General features: G+C 37.9%; 2 protein-coding genes across 2 annotated transcripts; both read right to left on the bottom strand.

Moving 5' to 3' along the window:
• Positions 1-283: 283 nt before the first annotated feature.
• Positions 284-2,334, bottom strand: LOC134811902 (cilia- and flagella-associated protein 100-like). The gene has a single exon (XM_063819047.1). The coding sequence runs from the start codon at positions 2,332-2,334 to the stop codon at positions 655-657; it is 1,680 nt and encodes a 559-aa protein (XP_063675117.1). The 3' UTR covers positions 284-654.
• Positions 2,335-2,498: 164 nt separating this feature from the next.
• On the bottom strand, positions 2,499-6,778 carry LOC134811901 (cilia- and flagella-associated protein 251-like). The gene is made up of 6 exons (XM_063819046.1): positions 4,944-6,778; positions 4,642-4,806; positions 4,145-4,333; positions 3,907-4,038; positions 3,597-3,732; positions 2,499-3,162 (listed from the first exon to the last, which is right to left on the bottom strand). Exons 1-6 carry the CDS (start codon positions 6,768-6,770, stop codon positions 2,924-2,926), a joined length of 2,688 nt encoding a protein of 895 aa, XP_063675116.1. The 5' UTR covers positions 6,771-6,778; the 3' UTR covers positions 2,499-2,923.
• Positions 6,779-21,348: the final 14,570 nt, after the last annotated feature.

The following is a 21,348-nucleotide window of genomic DNA, read 5'->3' as shown; positions in this document are numbered from 1 at the left end:
CAATAGTCTTCTTTAGTGAATATAAGACAACGATTAAAATATGAGCACCCATACCCCTTGGAACCCTAAAAGCTGAGACGGCGGGTTTATTAACGACCGGTGAAAATGTGGTTCGGGAAAAATATGGCGAAATTACCCTTAACCCGCCACTTTATCCCGGTCATAATAATCCCGAGTAAGGTAGATGTAATCAGTGCAGCTGATTCATACTTTCATTGAACAGTATATAGTAAACTGTTTTTTTTTCTAAGACTAAACTTTTTCGCAAAATCAAATCAAGTCATCATCAACATTGTTTTGTTATGTACATACATGATTTATACAATGATTATCTACATTCAATACTCTGATAAAAAGATATAAGCTCTTATGATACATCTGACATGTGCATGTGATCAAAATATGTATTAAATGCATTTGAAATAAAATCACGTGAGCGTTGTGCTTACGTTTTAAAACAAATTCTGATCATTCTGCTTTTATCAAAATTAATGGGCGCCGGGCGGTGATGATTATAGAACATATATTTGTTGTTGACATCATAAAAATCATACCTCTCCCTCTCTTCATACGTGGACCCATAAATGTTCTGAATAAAGTCAAATCAAGGCTCGCAGCCACCGTGTAATCGATTCTTTATTTGCAATGAAAGATCTAAGAAAAGTAGTACGCTAACTCTTCGTCCTCTTCGTTTTTCTTGTCCACTACATCAGTCTTCTTTTTCTGGACCTCTGGAGGCTTGGATCTGAACACTAGCCGTTTGCCAGTTTGAACTTTAGGATCAGCTTTTGCACGTTCCAGAGCTTTCCTTACCCTCTCCTCTTGGTGCAGTCGCTGTTGTTCTCGCTTTTCTTCTCGTAATTTCAACCTCCTTTCTTTCTCTTTAGCCTTCTCGGCCAGTTCTACCTTCTCCTGAGGCATCATCTCAATATGCTCGAACAGTTCCTCCAGCCTGTTCTCAATATTTGTTAACATTTGGAGAGTTGAAATGTTAGCTTCGTTGTCACCAATACAACTCCTATAGACTTCCTCGACCTTTTCGTTCAACAGCTCCAACATCTTCTCTTGTCCGTCGCCCTCATAATGACCATAACTGAACATCTTACTCTTGTGTTCCAACTCTTTCGATTTCTCCTCCTCTGCTGTTATCTGACTTTCAAGAGAGGAAATCTGTGCTTTTAAAACTTCAGTCTCCTTGTTCATCTTGGCTTTAGTTGTCTCGATTGTTTGTTTCATCTCGTCCAAAGCTTCTTCTGTTTCCTGACTGTTTTGGATCAACGAGAGATTCTGTTCTTCGAGCTCGGCAAATATGTTGAGGAGTTGCTGAGGATCTGCGAAGAAAAGTTCGCAACTGTCATCGCTCTCATAATCACTCTCAGCAGGGGCAACCTCTGCTGAGGTAGCGGAAACTAGACTTTCTGCATCACCGGGTAAGACTGACTGTTTCCTCTTTCCTCCGAGGGAACCTCTGGGGGTTCCCTTAGATACTGAGGTTCGTTTAGCTGAGGATGTTGGTTGGGATGGTGTAGTGGGAGTTGGTCGTTCTTCTGCCTTCTTCTTTTTGCGGTCTGCTCTTCTGGCTGCTCTTCGTTTTTGTCTGTCTGTCTTCCATTCTGGGGGTGTTAGATCTTCCAAAAACTTCTTATACGTCTGATATTCTTTCAACTGATCCTCATTTTTGCTGATTTCGCTCTTTAGAGCAGTTATCTGTGCTTGAATCTTTTTGATTTCGCTCACTTTTTCCATTTTAGCTTTTGTTTCCTGTTCAGCTTGTTTTATGGCCTCCACAGAATTTTTGTCGTTCTCCTTCAAGAACTCGTCAAACATCATGGCATCCTCCTCTAAGAACTGTTCAGCTTTCTCGAGTTTCCTCTCCTCGGCCTGAGCAATCTCCTCGAGTTTCCTCATTTCGTCCCTTTTGACACCCAGGGAGTACTGAACGAGGAACATCTCCCGCTTTTTAGCGACAAAGCTGGCCAGATCCTCCTTTTCAACGTTCCTGTCTCTAGTTGCCAACTGTAACGGATCATCTTGTCCTATTATCTGATCCTTGGTGTCCTCCAAAGCAGCGCCATCCAGATCCGCATCTCCAAACGGCTGGCGAGCTTTTAGAGTTCTCGCACGCATCTGGTGGGCATACGTTGTTTTCTCGTGGACACGCAATGCTCGTTGCTTCTCTCTGTCGGACTTCTTGCGTTGCCGTTCAGCATCACGGAGCTGGAATATCTCATTCTCTGGAGGAATTTTGAAGGGGTTTGTGGGTTTCACGGGGATGGGAGCTAATTCTTTGCTAGCCAGGGCTGAGACATGGCTGCTGGCTCTTTTTACTGCCATAGCCTGACTGATAGGAGTTGTTAAATGTTTATAACTGTATTATTCATGCAAAGAATTAAATATAATCAAAAAACAAATAGAAAATTATAATTGCAATCCACAGAAAGTCAAAAATTCAAATGCCTGCAATTAAGAATTTTAGATTGAACAAATTGTGAAGAAAATTGAAAAGGCAAGGATATCTAAAACAGTGTGATCAATTACATTCCATTTACATATTATTATGTACATCTGAAATCTTCCAATAATTTAAAATTGAAATAATGCTGGCACCAAATTTCGCCGGCACCAAAATCTGCTTTTATAGGTTTCATAATGGTGGAAAAAACATAAGTATTATTTTATTCTGAGTCAAACCATACACCCCATATCAAAATCTTTAGAATACAGAGATCATCCCTATTAAATAAATTAGTACTCGTAAAAGACCCAACTGATAAATTAGTCTGTGGTGGCAACTATACTGTTCGACCTCATAACTTGGGAGAAATTATGACGTGCCGGTAAATTAGTCTGTACATCATCCAATTTCAACAGGACTTGACTTTCAACATCAACTATATAAGAACAGTTCGGTGTCTAACCCGGTTCACTCAGCAATAGCAGCGGGCATGAACCCTAACACGTGTCCAGTGAACATGTCCGCATCTATTATCTCCGGTAAGACTCTCTCCAGAGTGGTCCCAGCCTCAGAAGCAACAACCACTGCCATCTTGTCTTCCTTGTTGGTGGCACTGCCGTGTAATTCTAGCAGAGAAGCTAGGTATTCTGCCAGTTCCGGCTCCGAGATGTGTTCTCCTTTGTTTTGCAGCAGTGAAAGTAACAGACCTGTAAGAAAATTTGTTGTAGGTTGTTGATTAAACATCTAGCTTCCTGGGTTGTAAGATAGCTTAGATATCTAAGATAGCTAAGATAGCTAAGATAGCTAAGATAGCTAAGATAGATTAGATAGCTTAGATCTAGATTAGATAGCTAAGATAGCTAAGATAGACTAGATAGCTAAGATAGCTAAGATAGCTAAGATAGCTGAGATAACTTACATAGCTAACATACCAGTACCTAACATATTTAAATTTTGATAATTTGCCAACCATAGCAAGTTTAGGGTGGAGCAATTAATCAATTAATTAGAAGTCTCCCCACTGTGGGATAATGATATATGTGTACTAAGCTGTGGTATTTGCTTGATATCACTATGCAATTCATTATAATTTTCACATCATGTGCTTGCTGCTTGTTCGATTGAGTACAGTAAATGTTACCTCGATCTATTCGACCGTCACTATCAGCGCCAGCCAGCGTACTGAATGCGTCGTAGACTTGGTAGAGGGGCAACCCAAAGACGGGGCGGTGGTTGCAGTACAGTTTTATCAAGGTCTCAAGATCTATTTCAGATACCTGACAATTACAATATTATTAGACAATATTATGTCTAACTATATTAGGTTACATTAATGATGATTCAATTATTTTACTTTTATTACTTTTCCACTGTAAGCTACAATATTCGAGCTAATTCGGTCCCCATCTAGAAATTTTAGAAATGAAAGCAAATAACAATATAAGACCGACCGTTTTTCCAGTATCAACATACTGAGAGAACTTCACTTCGTTGATCATGTCTTGTACTTGAAGCTCAGTGGGGTAGAAACCCAGTGCACGCATTATGTTTGGGACTTCCTCCAATGCAACATGCTGGCCCACCTAGATGAAATAAATGGTTATTTAAAAGCAAAAGTGGTTATTTAAAAGTATACATTAATCCAGTTGAAAACATGTTTTTGTAGAGTAATAAACCGATTAGTTTAACCTTTCTATGTTTTGTGGTAGCTACAGACTGGCTCCTCATTTGAGAGTAATAGAAGTATTCTTCCATCTCCTTAGCCAGGGGCCCCTCTTTTCCTCCCTCCAACAGTTGGTAGAAAGGTTCCAGACCACTTCCACCTAGAGCAGCTGTGGCATGCAGCACATCAGGGTTCACTTCCCACATTCTACAGACCTGCCGGACAAATGTTATGAATCAGTGAACGAGGCTATTGTTAAATTTGACATAATATAATGATATGACCAGTAGAATATTGACATCTTGATATTATATATTAACGCAACAAGAGTACTAACTTGAACAATGAACATGACGTAGTAATTAGTTGCGAAATTAGTTTGATTTAGTCAAATTGGTTTGAGCAGGTCCTGCATGACTTTAAATTCTTACTATCGATCCTTATTACATCTCCCACAATCTAACTTCAAAATCTTCATATATAACTTGGTTATTATAGTAAATTGCTGTGTTGCGTTACATACCTTTCCTCCAACAGTGAAGAGGAATCTGCTATTAGGACAGGCAACTATATTGCTTGCACCGTCACAGTGGGCCAGTAATGCTGTAGTGTTGTGGGGATTGCCATCCAGTGCCAGAGTCGTCATCCCTATCTTATCTTCTGTTATAAACGCTATGTAGTGCTTGTCCTGAAACAAGTTTGATTATTCTGATTGACCAACTGTGTGAAAATGATTTGAAATCCACTAAAGTCGTTTATTGCAAAAACATTAGCTCAAAATGTTTAGTCTAATATTCGAATAAAAGAATAATGCATAGCACAAACCTCAGGATAAGCAAGATTTACGATTTTCTGTATGTGTGATCCATGAGTTGGCCCAAGAAGAGTTTTCCTGCATCTTTTAGTGGTAGCATTCAATAATTTGTACTTGTACTCAGAATTAGCCACGAGTAAGAAATGCTCTTTATTGATTGGAGGATACCAAGCACATGATACTGGAGTTGCACTTTGTTCTATTTTGTCTGTGCTCATCACAATCAGGTTGTCTTCTGTGCTGTTCAGAATATCATATTCTACTAAATTCCTGTCCATTCCCAAAGTCAAAAGTCTTGGTACGTTAGAATCCAAGGCAATGCCAAATATGATGTTGACTATGGACTTGTAATGAGCCTTGTTGCGACCGATGTAGTTCCACTCGTTTTCAGAATCACTGGCTCTTTTAATAAGTGTTGTAGTATCATCAAGATCAGTTGCTGCTAAGAAAATGCTGTCATGAGAAAAGGCAAGTTGGGTTATAAGCGCTTTTGCATGGCTGAATTCACCTCCAGATATTGTCTCCAGAGTTGTGCTATCAAGTATCAGAATAGTACCATCATAAAATCCAACAGCAAGAAACTCCCCGACTTTGTCGTAGCTCATTGCAGTGATCTCGTTTCCAAGTCCAAAAGCACGAGAGTTGACCTCTGATTTTTCAATATAGTCCCATATCTTGAGCAGTCCACAGTAACTCCCAACAGCAATGTAATTGGAGACAGGGTGTGTATCGATTGCTTTAACAGCATCATCATGCTCCTGGAGTAACTTCTTGACTTGGTTAGTTTTTGCTGGTACATGGCAAATGATGGATTCGTCAGTGCTTATTGTGAAATCAGTTACTACAAATGGTTGAGCATTTAATGTCGATTCAGCAGGCATAGCTTTGATATTTTCATCACTCTCTGAAGAATTTTTGTCGTTGCAAGCAAATGAAATCGAGTCGACACGTCCTGAATCAAATGTTCCATACCAATTTTTAATCCTCAGCTGAGAATCATAAAATCTTACAGCACCGTCTTTGCTGCCTACAGCTACCAAATCATCAAAGTTGGTGACCACTGTAATTGGATCATCAATGAGTTTTACAAGTTTAAGCACCTTTTTGTATGCACCGTTTTCTGCTAATCCATCATTGTCAAATACTGTAACAGAACCATCTTTGCTGCCTGCTAAGGCTTCTGTTGATCCAGTTTTAAATGCAGTCTGACTGAAGTTACCAATTGGCTTGTTAAAATCTTTTTCAGGTAAATCCGGAATGTGCACAGTAAGATTTTTGTCATCAAAATGGTAAAAGATTACTTCATGGAGACTGTTGGAAGCCAGCTCTGATGAATTTTCAGGGTTGAAAGTTAGAAATGTTTGAGGATTTGCATCAAGTTCTTTTCTGAACAAAGGTTCATCATTTTCAGAGGTCCAATCCCAAATAATGAATTCATTGTTGAGAGAACTGATCATAGCAACATAACGAGCATCATTACTAATAGCCAAAGACATGACACCACCAACATTAAAGATATTTCGTATAGGTGTTCCAGACGTTGTGTCCCATATGGAAATCATGTTGTCAGGCCCATTGTCTCCTAATGCAACCCATCGTTTATTTCCACTTGCAGCTATACAGGTTATGTTCGATGTGTGACCTTGTAACAGGGTCTGAGTGTTATTAACAAAATCATAAATGATCCCAGTGTGACCAGCCGCATACAGAATTAACTTCTTGCTACTGTTTGGAGATATATTCTGGACTCCGACCTCTTTGTTGAACCCAAAACACCAAGATATGTTCAGGGCAAAGGGATCTTTCTGATCATCAGCTGCTTCTTTATCCTCAGGCATAGCTTCCTGAATTTGAATTTACATGAATACAATTCAAAAGAAATAAAGTCTTATCAATTTCTGCAGTAATACATAGTAAGTTCAGATATATTCATACTACCTTTTCAAAGAATTAATTTTTAAAGTAACCCTGTCTAATTTCAGTGCAGGCCCATACTACACGTGGCCCAATGTGCAAGTGTTTTTTATTGCACAGTTGGGGCCATGCAAGCAAACTGAACCCAGAAACAAACGGAACTGGCATCAACAAACTTTATTCTAGTTTGTACTGATATACTAAAAACAACAGTTAATTACAGTAATTATAATCAATATACGTGCCAGTACACTTCAATGTATGTGTGCTGAAATTTTGCAATATTCAGGAACTTTCGACAGGACCCCTTACTTTTCGAGGTGGGTGAACTCTAATAATAATCTTGGAGTCTTTAGTGAGACATTCTCACTAAAGAAAAATATTTGCTCTAGTAACATTTATATTCCACTTTGTAGCAACATTCTAAAGTAATTGGCATAAAATTGGCTTTTCCTCTAACATCAGACCCAATATTGCTAACTCTAATTTAAATGTTAAACGAATAGTATGCTTCACAAAGCTAAAGTTTATCTGTATTCTTTTTACTTAATCTATCGAAATAGACCGTGAACAAAAATAACCTGTTTAGTTTAATTCTATCCAATCTGAACTTATAACAACATTCAGTTAAACAAAAATTTCAGTTAAACAAAAATTTCAATTTTATGCCATTTATTACAGATTAAACAAGTTTACAATAAATCAATTTGATATTTAACGGAATTCTAATTCAATGTGCAGTATGGTTGTCACTCTTTAAATAGATTAGATATAGGTTGACATTGCTTGAATGATATTCACTAATTGCATTGGACTGAGAAGCACCAAAATTTAGCACAACAATTTTTGTTTCCAACTTTGTGTTCGTAATACATATTGGATGCGCAGCGCGGCCCATTAGTGCATCACGCTTGGCGCCACAACGCTAATAATAATTGTTACAAACACAAAACATAACATTTCATTTTACCTAACTTTCTTATTTAATGCTTGATTTTCATAAGTATATATGTAAAAAGTAAAAAAAGTAAAAAAATAACCCAGTGAAAATGGGTTTATATTAATTTGCTCGCCTTTAAATTAAAGGTGACTTTGGTTATTTGATTTTGTAGCCGAACAAAACGTTTTACATAAAAATGGGTTACTGGGCGGCGCTCAGCCTGTCATTCCGCCGAATCTCTATTCTATCCACAGTAGTGTTACTGAATAATAATAATAATAATTCTATACTGTTACATAATTTAAAAATTATGGCCCCTTATTGTGGGCAGAGTATGTGTCTTTGTTGAAGTGTCCTGATTTAAAATCTGAGTGACTGCATTAAAATAATTTAAGGAGAGTACCATAAAAACGTTAAAACAAAAGGAGTAACAACTCAGTAATCGACCGGGATTCCCGGCGCCGTAAAATCCCGGCACGGGGGGAGCTATTTCTTCCTGGCCCTGGCCCCGGCCGATTTTCAATTTTTGCCCGGAATTTGGCTGGGAATTTTTGATCGAAATCGGCCTAAAACTTTCATATAAATCTCAAAATGGATTTTCAATTTTGAAAGGATGATGTCCAGAGTGCCAACTTTCAAGAGCAGTCCTTTGTATTTGTAACCTCTGATAGTTTTTACAATTACGATATTCCACCTAAATCCTTAAATCTTAATAAATAATTAAATTCACGGCCCCGGCAAAATTTGGACATTCCCGGCCCCGGCCCGGCCAAATCCTACCCCCGGTCGTTTACTGTAACAACTAGAACATACTAATTAATATCAACATTAGAACAAAATACAGTCACCTAATTCTCTTCTCCTACGGTTGAGTATAGAGGAACCATTGCATTTTTGGCGTGTATAAGGGACTTAGACCATTACAAATACCCTGCTATAAGTTTTTTGTTTGCAAGGCATGTGGACTAAGTGGGTCGAGAGTACTGAAGATATCGAAGAATTAGAAGTTTGGGAAAGTATTTGTCTTTTACAATTTAATCCTGCCAAGTGCAAAGTAGTGCATATTAATTTTAACAGCAATCCTATTTTAAACTATAAAGTAAATGGTAGTTAGTAGTTAGTAGTTAGTAGGTGACGGGAGCTAAAGTAAATGGTATAGAACTTGAAGTATCTGCAAAGGAAAAAGATTTGGGGGTTATTACCCATAGCTCCCTACTTTGGAACGAACAGATCAAAGAATCAGTGGCGTAACTTTGCCTGTTGGCGTCCCCTGCTGAAGAAGTGCCCCCTGTTGGCGCCCCTCCCCTTTTGGCACCCCTATCTAAAATTAAACAAATTAGATCATTTTAGAGGATACGCCGGTAAAATCTCTAAAAAAGTATGTTTCTATAAAGCAAAACGTGCAGTTTTGCTAGTACCGGAGTTAAGTTTTTCGAAATTGTCCCACATTCAAACGACGATTTGGCACCCCGGCCCCCCCCCCCCCCTAAGATTGCGCTCTTCCTTACAGACGTAGACTGATAATCCTCAATTTGAAAACGCTGGCAGAGCGGCGAATATGTGGGGACACCATAAAAGCTTTTTAAGTAACAAGTGGTTTGACTGATTATGGATCGGGGATGTTTATAATTAGCAGATATAGATCCGGTCTCAATCTTGTTTCAAGCAACAGATGTAGCCTGAATCGTAGAATCTCTACAGTTAAACGACATTGGGGGTCACGACGTGATACAAGACGGTCTCGAATATTTGAAACAAACATTTGTGATTTGAAATAAACATTTTACAATTATCATTATATTATTAATGGAAATGACGCGAAAAATTTGAAGTATCATTTTATAGCAAAGAAACCCAAATAACCTTATTAGCTGGGGTTGACGGATGTTACTCGTCTAAATTTCTTCGAAGCTAAGTAGCGCGCGCTGGGCCAGACCATTAACAATGGTCAATAGCTTATTAGCTGGGGTTGACGGATGTTACTCGTCTAAATTTCTTCGAAGCTAAGTAGCGCGCGCCGGGCCAGACCATTAACAATGGTCAATAGCTGGGACCTATCTCCAAAAGTAAAAATAGGGACTTCGGGTTTCTTGCAAAATTTTCGCTTTTATTTTTCTTCCAAGGGGAAATTTGATACAATTTAAATTTTCAGTTATCCCGAAAAGTTTCATTTTGGGCCGAATAAAAAATGGCAGCTTCAACTTTACTTACTTTGCAAATTATTTTCTTCTAATAGACTGAAATATTGCGTCGCGTGAAGCTTGCAATGCATCACGCGTGTAATTTAAACTCACGTGCAAAAATGAACTCGCTGTGAAAAGTACGCGGTAATCCTTAGTAAAACTCGCAGCCAGTAATATATTTGTCATACGTTGTATGACCCGCCACGCACGAGTGCGCGGCTCCCCTGTATCGTAAGTAGGTAGTGCGCCATGATCGACAGTGAGCCGCGCGTGCCGACTGTAGGATGGTTTTTTAGCGCTAATTTCGGCCAGCACAATTTTCTTCAAACAAATAAATATTTAGTATCCTTCCCGACCTCCAATTGTTGTAGGTTTACAACCTACCAGGACGCGCGCCGAGTTGGACTCGTCGACGGTCCAATATATGGAACAGATATTTTACGAGTATCACCCGTTAATCCAATTGCAACAAAAATAGGTAAGCTTACTCATAGACTTACAAGGAAAGTGTTACAGTTAAAAGCAGCGTATTTTGCCCCATTTTGATCACTATATCAACTCCGATATCCACCAAATTTTTCGGACAGTTGTGAAAGCTCTATTGGGAGGTTGTCGCCAATTTCCAGAATGATCTCATTTAAGGAACTGAAGATATATCCGAATAATACGACAAAAATGGTCAAATTTGGACGAATTTGGTCAAATTACGCGACTTATACAGCTACTTTTGCTCCAAAAGCCGCGCACCATCAAATATGGCACCTAGGCGAAACTCACTGATCTTTCCAAAAAGGTATAACAAATTTGGTATTGTGAAAATTCTCACAGTCTCTAGAAAACAGTGGTACAAAAATTTTTAAAATCCGAGCAAGTTTATTTTTATCGTGCACCCCCTATCGTAAGAACGACCTAGTGAAACTTGTCCATTGTTAATGGTCTGGCCCGGCGCGCGCTACTTCGTAGCACTTGCCATCGGGCCAGAAGAAAACGGCGCGCGCTACTTCGAAGAAATTTAGACGAGTATAATAACAAATAACATCCCCAAAAAACTTTACCATTAAGGGCCTAATTTAGGAAGTAAAAGAAATATATAGAAAGTTCTGGTTTTCAACAAAATGTCCGTCCCGTATAACTATATAAAAGTTAACTCCCCAGGAGCACAATTTGGGACAACGTAGATTTTGAATTATCCTGAAAAGTATGATTTTGAGCAAAATTAAGGATGATAATTAATCACTCTACACTCGACTGTCACGTGACGAAAACGCCGTGATTTCATTGGTTAACTGATAACGCGCCGCAGATCTCTATAAACACAAATTATTCATCGCGCGTGCAGTAAACTCAAATTAAGTCCTAATTTGTTACCGAAATTCAGAGGGACTTTCGACAAAACTGTACCATAATATCATGAATATGGATTGGTCGAAAATCGAGTGTTTTAGTGAATAACTTAGAATATATTTTCGATTTTCTCAAGATCTGACCAATAGATTTTCTTTAAACTTTCCAGATAATTACATGGGTATATGACGGATAATGTGTACGAGTTTTGGAGAATTTCTATGTGCCAAACTTAAGATATGACTTCAAACACAAGAAAATATCTCCAAATTGGCGGTTTCTAACGGAACACAGGCATATATTTCGAGATCAAACTGATAGATTTTCTTTAAACTTTCCAGATAGTTACATGGCTATAAGACAGATAATCCGTGCAAGTTTGGGCGAAATTTCTATGTGACAAACTTGAAATATGACTTCAAACACGACAAAACTGTACCATAATATGGATTGGTCGAAAATCGAGTGTTTTAGTGAATAACTTAGAATATATTTTCGATTTTCTCAAGATCTGACCAATAGATTTTCTTTAAACTTTCCAGATAATTACGTGGCTATATGACGGATAATGTGTACGAGTTTTGGAGAATTTCTATGTGCCAAACTTAAGATATGACTTCAAACACAAGAAAATATCTCCAAATTGGCGGTTTCTAACAGAACACAGGCATATATTTCGAGATCTAACTCATAGATTTTCTTTAAACTTTCCAGATAGTTACATAGCTATAAGACAGATAATCCGTGCGAGTTTGGGCAAATTTCTATGTGCCAAACTTAAGATATGACTTCAAACACGACAAAACTGTACCATAATATGGATTGGTCGAAAATCGAGTGTTTTAGTGAATAACTTAGAATATATTTTCGATTTTCTCAAGATCTGACCATTAGATTTTCTTTAAACTTTTTAGATAGTTAAATGGTTATAAGACGGATAATGTGTACGAGTTTGGGAGAAATTCTATGTGCCAAACTTAAGATATGACTCCAAACACAAGAAAATATCTCCAAATTGGCGGTTTCTAACGGAACACAGTCATATATTATCTCAAGTTTGACACATAGAAATTCGCCCAAATTTGCTCAGATTATCCCTCTTATAGCCCTGGAACTATCTGGAAAGTTTTAAAAAATTCTATCAGTTAGATCTCGAGATAATCGACTTTCATCAAATATTGTACCAATTTGAAATATTTTCTTGTGTTTGAAGTCATATCTCAAGTTTGGCACATAGAAATTCGCCCAAACTTGCTCAGATTATCCGTCTTATAGCTCTGGAAATACCTGGAAAGTTTTAAAAAATTCTATCAGTTAGATCTCGAGATAATCGACTTTCGTCAAATATTGTACCATGGTACGGAAAGTCCAAACTCCAACTCCCGAAATTTGGCAACTATCAACATCATGGCACAATTAAGGGGGCATACACCAAATCTGTCCAGACCAAATGACCTCATAGGCAGTTCAGTGACCTTCTAGCGCACCGTTTCCACACCAAAAAAAATTATTTTGAGAATACCCATTTTTTTAATCGAGCATTTCCTGGTTGAGAGTGCAATTTTCGGAAAAAATTATTTTGTGGTTGAGACGCTATAAGTTAATCATTTCTTGCGGTATCGGGTTGAAATTTTGCTCGCCGTTTATTCACATCTATGTCAAGGTGTGTGTAAAATCTTGATATCGTATCTAAAAAGGCTGGTGTGTTATGAATTTTTAAAGTCAAAAAGCTAAAATTGTCCTTTTCAGGCTTATTTTAACAAAAAGTCAGTCAGGGAAGATCGGATTATTTGATGCTTGACATAAAATTGTTCTCTGAATTCTGGCGCAGTTTTTGATGCCCTCAAAAATGTTTTTACTCATTCACCTTCTGATCTATTGGACCTCAAAGCCAAATAACAAATTTAGGCACATTTTTCGTTTTTAATATTTACTGATTTTTCTAAAATTTGGATAGGAATGTGCTAGTGACTTTTTGAAGGGTGCAAAATAACTGCAACTAGCACATTTATTTATAAGTTATGAACAACAAAACACCCTAAAATGCTTCCCTTTGAAGTTATGGGAGAAAATGTGATTTTTTATCTGCAAACTGCAAAGCCAGATACATTGCACATCATTTATGAATTGTAATTAAAGCAAGTCATTGAATGTTTTATCTGGCAACAGTTATGGTGTGCACTGGGTAGGAATGTGAGTGTGTATTTTTTGTAGCTCGCTTATAAATGGTGAATCTTAACGTACTAGGCCAATTTTATTTAGAGATATCAAATTATTTCATAGCCAAACTGGGGAAGGTTTTCATATAAGTCAACTTAAACAAGTTGTGATTACATTACATTAGCTGATATTGGCATGGTCATCTTTCTTACCTCTTATGAGTGGGTCGATCATATAGTTTGATAGTTTTTGTTATTATTGATAGGTGAAAATTATGTTTTTCCTCCACTAGCGAGCTCAACAAGTGAAACAAGTAGTTAATGTCACAAAAATATTTTCGATGGTCTACATCTTCATCAGTTCTGAAATTTATCAATTAAAATTAAATATAACGACAAGGAACATATGTGGTAAAACTCTGACAGAAAAATATATTAAATACTACGATACGAAGAATTATGACATACACTGATTACAAAACTAAACAAAAACATGAAAGTACTAAACAACTACGAATTGGAAAACTAACGTCACTTAAACGTAAACAAATCAAACTGTAGCACAGGTGCAACTGTTCAACACTAAATTTAGTCCAAGTAAATCCGGCTAAACCGGTAATAGTCTATTCCCAATTATACACAAATTATACACACAGTACGATACACACTTATTCGTGTAGCATAAACTTCATTGTTTCTAATAACTCTTCCTTAACATTTATAGAGGGTTCATGTTTACTTATCAAAATAGCTTCAGATATTTTACGACGTGCAGTACTAGACTGTTTATCTAGAATGGTGAAAGTTAGTACAGGTACACATTTAACATGATGTTCTACAACGTGTTTGCCTATGGCATTGTTAGGATATGTGGAGGGATTACTAGCAGCCCTAACATGTTCACTGAATCTATCGTGGCAGGGTCTGTATGTTTCACCTTCGTAGAAATTCTGGCACAAGTTGCAGTCTACTCGATATACCAAGTTCCTCTGTCACAAGTGCCGTTGGTGATAAGGGGGCAGATTTTGCAGTTTTGAGGATTACCCAGCGTGCACATTCTCTTGTCAAGAGGACGGGACTGACAAAATCTCTGACTAAGTGTTCGACCTGGAGTGAATATTGGTCTAACTGCCAGTTTCTTCTTCTTGATGTAAGTCCTGATTTTGGAGGACACTTCTTCAGACACGTAAGGGAGTTTTAGTGGCGCTTTGTACGAATCTGAGGGGTTATTATTTCGACGTGATGTTCTTGTCAAAGGTACTGCTCTGAAGGGCTTGTACCCGTTTTTACTGGCCAAGTCATCAACCATTTTGAATGAATGCTATTTCTCCTCATGACCGGAGGAAACTTGACTAGCCGTCATGTAAAAATTCCGTAGTACCTCCTCCTTAGTTGAGAGTGGGTGGTGCGACTTAGCATGTAGTATAATGCCCTTATTTTGAGGTTTTCTATAATACCTGCTAACAAGGACACCATCTGGATCAATCTTGACTTCCGTGTCTAAGAACGGTACAAAATTTTCAGGTTCTGGAAAATCAATCTCCCACTTGATACGTCCGTTAGGGTCTTGATCTCTTATCATTTTACAAATCTGCTCCGCATACTCCCGATTCTGTGCTAATGAACTGTTATCATCCATATAACGTGTATAATACAAACTAACTGGACTGCTGATATAAAATGTATCTACATAAATACTGTTCTTCTCCATCCTGTAAACTCCAATAACTGCAGCTCCTGGACTTGGGCTACAACCCATGAAGAGGCCCTCTCCCTGCCAATACAGCTTCTGATCAAATGTGAAGAAAGAGTTCTTAAACACTAAATCAAGCAGTTTGTGGAGTTCAACAAGGGAGATCCCAAACGTTGATAGTTCGTTCCAGTACTCTTCAGCCATGGAGATAACCGCATCTATACAGTAGTCGATGTTTAGGTTCGTATAGAGTGCGTAGATATCGGCGCTGTAGAAACTTAGGTCTTTTAACCTCCCTCCACATATCCTAACAATGCCATAGGCAAACACGTTGTAGAACATCATGTTAAATGTGTACCTGTACTAACTTTCACCATTCTAGATAAACAGTCTAGTACTGCACGTCGTAAAATATCTGAAGCTATTTTGATAAGTAAACATGAACCCTCTATAAATGTTAAGGAAGAGTTATTAGAAACAATGAAGTTTATGCTACACGAATAAGTGTGTATCGTACTGTGTGTATAATTTGTGTATAATTGGGAATAGACTATTACCGGTTTAGCCGGATTTACTTGGACTAAATTTAGTGTTGAACAGTTGCACCTGTGCTACAGTTTGATTTGTTTACGTTTAAGTGACGTTAGTTTTCCAATTCGTAGTTGTTTAGTACTTTCATGTTTTTGTTTAGTTTTGTAATCAGTGTATGTCATAATTCTTCGTATCGTAGTATTTAATATATTTTTCTGTCAGAGTTTTACCACATATGTTCCTTGTCGTTATATTTAATTTTAATTGATAAATTTCAGAACTGATGAAGATGTAGACCATCGAAAATATTTTTGTGACATTAACAACTTGTTTCACTTGTTGAGCTCGCTAGTGGAGGAAAAACAGAATTTTCACCTATCAACATTACGTCATGCGACTCTTAAACAACGCCCCAATCACCCATCTTTTTTGTTATTAGTTCAAACTAATTACAACACTATACAAATCTATTACCTTTATTGAGCTATTTAAGTTATTGTAACGTCCTGTCTATGACAAAGGCGTGTTGCCGAAACGTCGACAGCTGATATGTTTTGAAACACAGAGTGGAGGATCCAACTTCGTCACCAACTATTAAAGTTTAAACTATAAATAAATTAGCTGATAATAGGAATTTTTCGTAAAATATATAGAGTGGATGTTACCATGGAAACATGATCATTTTACAATGGAAACATGTAGTCATTAGCCATCTATATTATACAATATACATTGTAATTAAAGCAAGTCATTGAATGTTTTATCTGGCAAAAGTTACAGTGTGCACTGTGTAGGAATGTGCATTTTTTGTACTTATTTACGGTGAATCTTAACGTGGGCTAATTTTATTTGGTGATTTCAATTATTTCATAGCCAAACTGTTGTCTATGAAAACCTTCCCCATGGGGAAGGTTTTCATAGTCAACTAAAACAAATAGTAATTAAATTAAATTAGCTGATAGTAGGAACTTTTTGTTAATAAAGAGTGAACAGTGAACACATATAATTTGAGAATTGATTCGTTCAGCGGACACATACATTATACTGTCCAGAGATATTATGGGAGGTTCAAGCTTATTAAAAGATTCTTTGAACTTTTGAAAAGTAGCAAAATTTGAGATAAATTGATAACCTAGGACCGGGAGTTGGTTTAAACATTATATAAGTAATACGACATGTTTTATTTATCAGAATAATACAATATGCATACGTAATCGTCTTTAATTGGGGAAGATGGGGCGAAGACGTGATTATATATGATAAAGTGCCAGGTGGTGACAATAATTGAGGGCGTGTAAGTGTGAGGATGAAGAATCAGTCTTGATGCAGCTAGGAGGGTGAAGGAGGTAAAAATATGTACAGTACAATATCATAGAAACTAAGAACAAAAATCCTCTTACATCAGTAAAAACCGATATGCTTGCCTTCAATTAAAAACCTTGCTTTAAAAATGATATTATTATTCAAGTTAAAAGCCTTCGAAGTTTTGTAATAATCTATCGCATGATATTGTATATCAATCAAATTGCAACTCTTAAGTTAACTTGTTGTTTAATTATATTATTGAATCACAGCTGAACACATGTATAAGTACGCGTACCTAATATTCGGCGGTTATTGATAAACTTTTCCCATATTTTACATAATGCTGCTGAACCTGATAATTAAAATATTCGCTGTAAATATCTATAATATAATATTCACACTAGATTCTAGAAGGCAAAGTTCAAATGAACCAAACATCATATTAATATATTGACCAACAAATATATGGATTCCTACAGAATATTTCGAATTGCAGTCGGAACTGCAGAGGTACATTATGTTAGTTTACTAAATTAACTGGTCGAAACACTTCTATAGAAATAAAATCAAGTTATACAATAAATTTATACTCTATAAACTACACGGTATAAGTATATTATAACAATAATGTCAGTTTCGGCTGCTCACTGCTCAGGTCACAATCCGAAAACCTATCATTTTTTGCAGCCTAGATTTAGGAATTATGATGTCAGAAATTAAGGATTCAAATAAGAAGCTTAGTGATTCTAAAGTGAGCAGCATTTTAGACCGTAAACGTTTACAATAGCTGGGTCAGCCGGCTTAAAGTTAAGGAACAACAATAGATGCTCTTCGTTATAAAAGAAACACCATTAAAACGAATGTAAAATTTGCAATTCTAGGATCACACAATTGGCGCAAACGTGGATACTGGATATAATAAGTTCGTAATGTTATAATATATAACATCTGATTGATCATTGACTAATGGACACGATATCAAAAATATGTTTAAATAGGACTCAAACAATCAGGCTTAACCTAAACTAGTTTAATGATACTTAGTTTTGCTTTATATTAAAATCTCAGCATTTTAATCCAGCAAACAATTCTATTTGTACCTATGCATATGTCAGTACACCTGCGAGCAAATGAGGATCAACATTTTTAACAGCTATTCATTAAACTTATAGGATTATAACTACATAATATAAGGTATAACACAAGTGGCACTGATGCAGATGAATCATGGATAATTATTGACTGTTGACGAAAACTCGAAGTTTGAAATCCAAAGTATAAAGCTGCATGTAGTAGAAACGTAATTGGGAAATCAGGATTAAATATGACCACACGTAACGCGCGGATATAACATGTGCTCTATCCAATGCGAAACTAAAGTAATGAAAATAAGAAAATCGACTGTAGAGTGATTTAGCGCGACCGCAAAATTAAAGATCGCAGCTTTTTAACTTTGCAAAATAATGTTGTTGCCATGACGCCAAATTGTAATTCACGCGTGCGAGCGATCAGTGAACTTGTAGGTTTACAACCTACCATAAGGACGCACGCCGAGTTGGACTCGTCGACGCTAGCAGGGCTAGGCAAGAAGGCAGGAGTACTGTGTGGAGAGGTTGTATCACGTTGCGACCCCCACGGTCGTTTCACCCTTTATCGTCCTGACGATACAGGGGGAGCCGCGCACTTCGTGCGCGGCGGGTCATACAACGTATGACAATGGAGAGGGTAGTGTGGTATTGGGGGACCGGAGAAAACAGTAAAGAAACGCACATCTGCTCTAGAAGCTCATGTTCTTGTTGTATCACGTGGTGACCCCCACGGTCGCTGCACTGTAGAGTTTCGACGATACAGGGGGAGCCGCGCACTCGTGCGCGGCGGGTCATACAACGTATGACAATGTTCTTGTGAGGGGGTGCAATGTGATAATATCTCCCTCAGAGCACAAAGTAGTCCATGAGGACCCCAAGTCTGGTTTTGGTGAATCGTCTGGGAGTAAACTTGTTGATACAGTAAAAATGACGGCATGAAGATCAAGCCTGACAAAAATAGCTGTGTAGTGTGTACGAAATAATTATCTTTGGGAATTTAGGTAAATTATTAACGTCAGTGCATTATGACATATTTGAGGCTTGTGTTTGACCGTTTGTCAGTTGGGTTTGTCAGTTGGGCAATGAATCAAGCCTAGCCAGCACGTCATTTCTTGATAAAATTACACATGTTGTCGTGACGGTGTAGTGCATGATCAATGATTATGATGCCATGTCTATACAACCGAACTACATAAATCACATACATATCACATATTACACAACTCAACTACATGAAACGACAAAAACATAATTAATAATTATCCTTAGTTCCAGCGCCCTGCAAGGAACAAAGCTTAAAGTGGGAGAACTTGCAATCAGTACAGCTTCAGCTGTGGAGCATGGAACACAGATAACAGTGCACTGCGAAACAGGGGAGGAAGCAAAGTTCAGTGTGAAGATGGAGATATTGTGCTTATTGGAGAAACACCAAATTGCGAAATAATAGGTTTGTTTTAAGGTTCAAAAGTTAAAGATGTTCTTAACACTGCTTGAAATCAGGTTATGATAAGTTATAATATCGTATTACGGCAAATTTGTAACCAAAAGATTAGTGATTACGATGGATTTAAATTTTCGTTAATGGCAATGGTCTCCCGTCCCCGTCCCCGTCCCCGTCCCCGTCCCCGTCCCCGTCCCCGTCCCCGTCCCCGTCCCCGTCCCCGTCCCCGTCCCCGTCCCCGTCCCCGTCCCCGTCCCCGTCCCCGTCCCCGTCCCCGTCCCCGTCCCCGTCCCCGTCCCCGTCCCCGTCCCCGTCCCCGTCCCGTTCTTTTCAGTGTGTTTTGCTAAAACGAAAGACCTCAGATATTTCTTCTTTAACATAGAGATCTGATATTTTACATAACTTAATTTACCCATTTAGTGTTGTGTGAAAATAAGTGAGTACCATTTTTAATATTTATAATCCATTCTGCTTTGCATAACAGGAAATCATGCGATTTAAGAGATGGTCGACATTTCTTAAATATTTATTACAAATTGTTGTATGTCACTTATTTGTTGTAACCACAGCTGAACACTGAACAGCCGCTCGTCGATTGAAGAGGTTACGAAGCGTAAGGCCCTAGGTAGGGTACATCTTGGTCACAGTTACAATTTGTCGCCCCCTGCTACTATGTTTTAGTGCCTCCGGTAACAAATGTTAAACTTCAGAGTGTCCAGTTATCTCAGGTTTATATACTAATTCCCTGTGGCAAACTCTTAGTCTTAGTCATAGTGCAGTCTTCAAGAGATGGAACCAAATTATCAATAATAATAATGAATAAGGAAGGATATTATACTTATAGGTTGGTTCATTTCTCCTTCAGTCAGAGAAATCAGAATTTACATATTTATGTATGAATTTGTTTATATAACAGTATCAAGTATCACACAGAAGTTAAAATAATGTGATGATAAATATAAAATAACTGACGACTAAGTTTGTTGGTTTGTCATGACGATTTCTGAGAGTCACAAAGACTTTTACCGCCGAGTTCGCTGATCTGTGGTTGGTACAGGTTCCCCGACTTTTTCAACGATTCAATGGCTGGATTTAAGGTCATTAACATGCAAAATATTCATTATGCTAGGGTTTCCATAAATAAGCGGGTGCCGCCTAGGACAGATAGTTTAAAATCTAAATGACTAGAAGTAAATTGTGAGGGTCAGGATGGAAATTCAGAATATTTAGCATTTGTTTGCTATGGATCACCGCAGGCACAAATCCCAGAGCACTCCACACTTCCACACTTGTCCCCCCTCCCACCCCGGGAAGGAGGCACCGGTTGTCACGGGGTGGTGCTCCACACTTATCTGAAATATCATTATTGAAGTTCATGAAGCTGATCTATCTAAATGTTTCGTTTTACCAATACCACTGAACAGGTATCTGTGATGTTGTCACAATAGAGGTACCTTCATTTGTTCCTTTCAATTCTCCATCAATTTACCTTATTTTTGAAAATGATGACCTTATGTGACACGTTAATGATACTACTGATTGAACGGAAGATTCCTCTGTACGCAGGTTATCACAATTTCTCCGGAAATGAGGTTGAGCCCCTCAACACACTTCCCGAACAGTTCCGTTGTTAACAGAAAATACTGAGTCTGTTATCAGGTTCAATCAGCAGCACCGTACAGGTCACAGTAAGATAATGGGAGTGTGTTATGTGTAGTGTGTTATGTGCAGTGTGGTATGTGCAGTGTGGTATGTGCAGTGTGGTGTGTGCAGTGTGTTATGTGCAGTGTGGTATGTGCAGCGTGGTATGTGCAGTGT

This window comes from Bolinopsis microptera, chromosome 2 (assembly GCF_026151205.1).
Source record: "Bolinopsis microptera isolate Bmic1 chromosome 2, MBARI_Bmic_1.0, whole genome shotgun sequence".
In the NCBI taxonomy this organism is placed as follows: domain Eukaryota; kingdom Metazoa; phylum Ctenophora; class Tentaculata; order Lobata; family Bolinopsidae; genus Bolinopsis; species Bolinopsis microptera.
Note: the sequence above shows the minus strand (reverse complement) of the source record. Positions and strands in the feature narration are given on the sequence as shown.

Excerpts from the sequence above, each read along its gene's own strand:
- LOC134811902 (XM_063819047.1), bottom strand. The coding sequence starts at position 2,334 with ATGGCAGTAAAAAGAGCCAGCAGCCATGTCTCAGCCCTGGCTAGCAAA.
- LOC134811901 (XM_063819046.1), bottom strand. The coding sequence starts at position 6,770 with ATGCCTGAGGATAAAGAAGCAGCTGATGATCAGAAAGATCCCTTTGCC. Across the intron at positions 4,039-4,144 it reads CTACCACAAAACATAGAAAG|GTGGGCCAGCATGTTGCATT; the intron begins GTTAAACTAATC and ends TATTTCATCTAG. Across the intron at positions 3,163-3,596 it reads TGACGGTCGAATAGATCGAG|GTCTGTTACTTTCACTGCTG; the intron begins GTAACATTTACT and ends ATTTTCTTACAG.